A 3,027-nucleotide genomic window follows, 5' to 3' on the forward strand; every position below is an offset into this window, starting at 1 on the left:
AGCCCTTCCTGCTCTCCCCAAGCCCCCCCAGGACCCCTCAGGACGCCCCAAAATGCGGCCCCGGCTCCCCCTCCTCACCCCGCGCGTCCTCCGGGGCCATGGCGGCCTCTGCCCCCTCAGGGCCGCGACTACAACTCCCGTCATGCCCCGCGCGGCGCCGACCAATCACAGCGCGCCGACCTCCTCCCCAGAGCAGCTGCCCAATCAGCGCTTTGACCTTCCTCCCGTGATGCTTTGCGCCCCAGCGTTCACCAATCAGCGCTAAGACCCCTTCCTCCCATCGTGCCCCGCGCGGCTTCCCCACCAATCACCTCGCGCCTCCTCCCCGCCGCCATTACAAGAAGGGCGCCACCACCGCCAGGCCTGGGATTTATTGTCCCCAAAATGTCCCCAAATTGTCGCCAAGACGTCCCCAAGCAGGCATTTCCGCCGCTCCTCCTCAGCAGAGCTTGACGCAGCCGCCGTGCCCGGTGCAGGCTGCGGGGAGGGAGAGAATGAGCGGCCCTGAGGTGACACCGCGGGTGACACCGGGGGTGACACCGGGGGTGGCACCGGGGGTGACACCGCGGGTGACACCGGGGGTGACAGCGACGCACCCTGCACGCTGCTCCAGAAGCTGTGGCGGGTGGCGCTGCCGGTGACGTGGCCGGGCTCGGCGGGGTTGCGGCGGGTGCTGCTGACCGTGAGGGCGCGGCCGCCCTCGGGCACCGCGGTGACCTCGACGGTGACAATGTGACAGTCGGGGACACTGGGGACACTGAGGGGACACTGAAGGACAGCGTGACACTGAGGGGACACTGGGGACAGTGACAGGGACATTGGGGACATTGAGTGTGACACTGAGGGGACACTGGGGACAGGAGAGCGACACGGAGGGGACAGTGTGACAGTTGGGGACACTGGGGACACTGAGGGGACACTGGGGACACTGAGGGTGACAATTCCGGTGGCACTGAGGGGACACTGGGGGCTCCCGTGTCACCTCGACGGGGACAGTGTGACAGCCGGGGACAGCGGCACTGCTGTCACCTGCGCGGTGACAATGGGCACGGGGACACTGGGCTGACAGGAAGGGGACAGGGAAGGGACAGCGAGGGCACGCTGAGGGCTTGGGTGACACACGGGTGACACACAGGTGACACACAGGTGACACACAGGTGACACAGTGACACGGGTGGCCCAGGAGGTGACACAGAAGGTAATGAAGGTGACACAGGTGACACAGGAGCTGCCACACACAGCACAGGTGACACAGAGATGCCCCAGGTGCCACAGGTGACACACAGGTGACAGAGAGGTGACACAGGTGCCACAGGTGACACAGAGGTGACACCCAGGTGCCGCCCAGGTACCACAGGTGACACCCAGGTGACACAGAGGTGACACAGGTGTCCCCGGGTCACACAGGTGCCACCCAGGTACCACAGGTGACACATGAGGTGACACAGAGGTGACACCCAGGTGCCACAGGTGACACACAGGGGACACAACAGGTGACACACACAGGTGACACACAGGGGACACACAGGTGACACGGGTGACCCAGGTGACACACAGGTGACACAGAGGTGCCACACACACACAGGTGACACACAGGTGACACACAGGTGACACACACAGGTGACACACAGGGGACACACAGGTGACACGGGTGACCCAGGTGACACACAGGTGACACAGAGGTGCCACACACACACAGGTGACACACAGGTGACACACAGGTGACACACACAGGTGACACACAGGGGACACACAGGTGACACGGGTGACCCAGGTGACACACAGGTGACACAGAGGTGCCACACACACACAGGTGACACACAGGTGACACACAGGTGACACACACAGGTGACACACAGGGGACACACAGGTGACACGGGTGACCCAGGTGACACACAGGTGACACAGAGGTGCCACACACACACAGGTGACACACAGGTGACACACAGGTGACACACACAGGTGACACACAGGGGACACACAGGTGACACGGGTGACCCAGGTGACACACAGGTGACACAGAGGTGCCACACACACACAGGTGACACACAGGTGACACACAGGTGACACACAGGTGACACAGTGACACGGGTGGCCCAGGAGGTGACACAGAAGGTAATGAAGGTGACACAGGTGACACAGGTGACATACAGGTGACACAGGAGGTGACACAGGTGACACAGGAGGTAATGAAAGTGACACAGGTGCCCCAGGTGACACACAGGTGACACACAGGTGACACATGAGGTGACAGGTGACACAGGTGACACACAGGTGACACACAGGTGACACAGGTGACACACAGGGGACACAGGTGACACAGAGGTGCCGCAGGTGACACACAGGTGACACAGAGGTGACACAGGTGACACAGGTGACACCCAGGTGACACAGGTACACAGGTGTCCCCGGTGGCAGCGCCCACCTGGGGTCGGCCACCAGGCAGGCGGTGACGCCGTCGAAGCCGAGGCGCGGCGCTGCCACCGCGGCCGCCGCCATGGCGTTGACGTTGTTGGGGACGAGGGGACAGAGCGGCCGCAGGGGACCCTGGTACAGCACCGTCCTCGTCCCCGCGGCCACCGCGGCCGCCACGCGCGGGGACAGCCAGCCCTGGGCACACCCCTGGGGACACAGGGTCACGGTCTGGGGACAGCAGGGACAGCCAGGGGACACGGCCAGGGGACAGTGGGACACGATCAGGGACTGGCCCCAAAGGCAGGACATTGTCCCCAAACTCTGTCCGCAAGGGCAGGAAATGTCCCCAGTGTCCCCATTGTCACCAGGGCTACTCACGGCCAGTGTCCCCGCGCTGTCCATCCTGGCCATGTCCCCAATGTCCCCAGTGTCCCCAATGTCCCCAGTGTCACCTGCAGTGTCCCCGCGCTGTCCATCCTGGCGATGTCCTCGCAGCCCCACAGGGCCCCCCTGGGCACGTACAGGGTGTGGCCCCCGCGCGCCGCCGCCGCCCGCAGCCGCCGCTCGGTGCCAGCGTCCGCCAGCGCCGTGGGGGACCCCAGCTGGGACACG

General features: G+C 64.5%; 1 protein-coding gene across 1 annotated transcript in view; it reads right to left on the reverse strand.

Annotated features, from left to right (window-relative positions):
• ASPDH (aspartate dehydrogenase domain containing) overlaps positions 1 to 3,014 on the reverse strand; it is a gene marked incomplete at its 5' end in the record, with an annotated part of 6,821 nt that extends 3,807 nt beyond the window's left edge. Inside the window, 4 exons of the mRNA XM_041458223.1 lie at positions 79 to 477; positions 597 to 748; positions 2,426 to 2,643; positions 2,868 to 3,014. Coding sequence (XP_041314157.1) covers positions 440 to 477; positions 597 to 748; positions 2,426 to 2,643; positions 2,868 to 3,014 — 555 coding nt within the window. The remainder of the gene's footprint in view (positions 1 to 78; positions 478 to 596; positions 749 to 2,425; positions 2,644 to 2,867) is intronic.
• Between the last annotated feature and the right edge of the window lie 13 nt (positions 3,015 to 3,027).

This window comes from Pyrgilauda ruficollis, unplaced genomic scaffold (genome assembly GCF_017590135.1).
Source record: "Pyrgilauda ruficollis isolate IOZ18807 unplaced genomic scaffold, ASM1759013v1 scaffold1269, whole genome shotgun sequence".
NCBI lineage: Eukaryota > Metazoa > Chordata > Aves > Passeriformes > Passeridae > Pyrgilauda > Pyrgilauda ruficollis.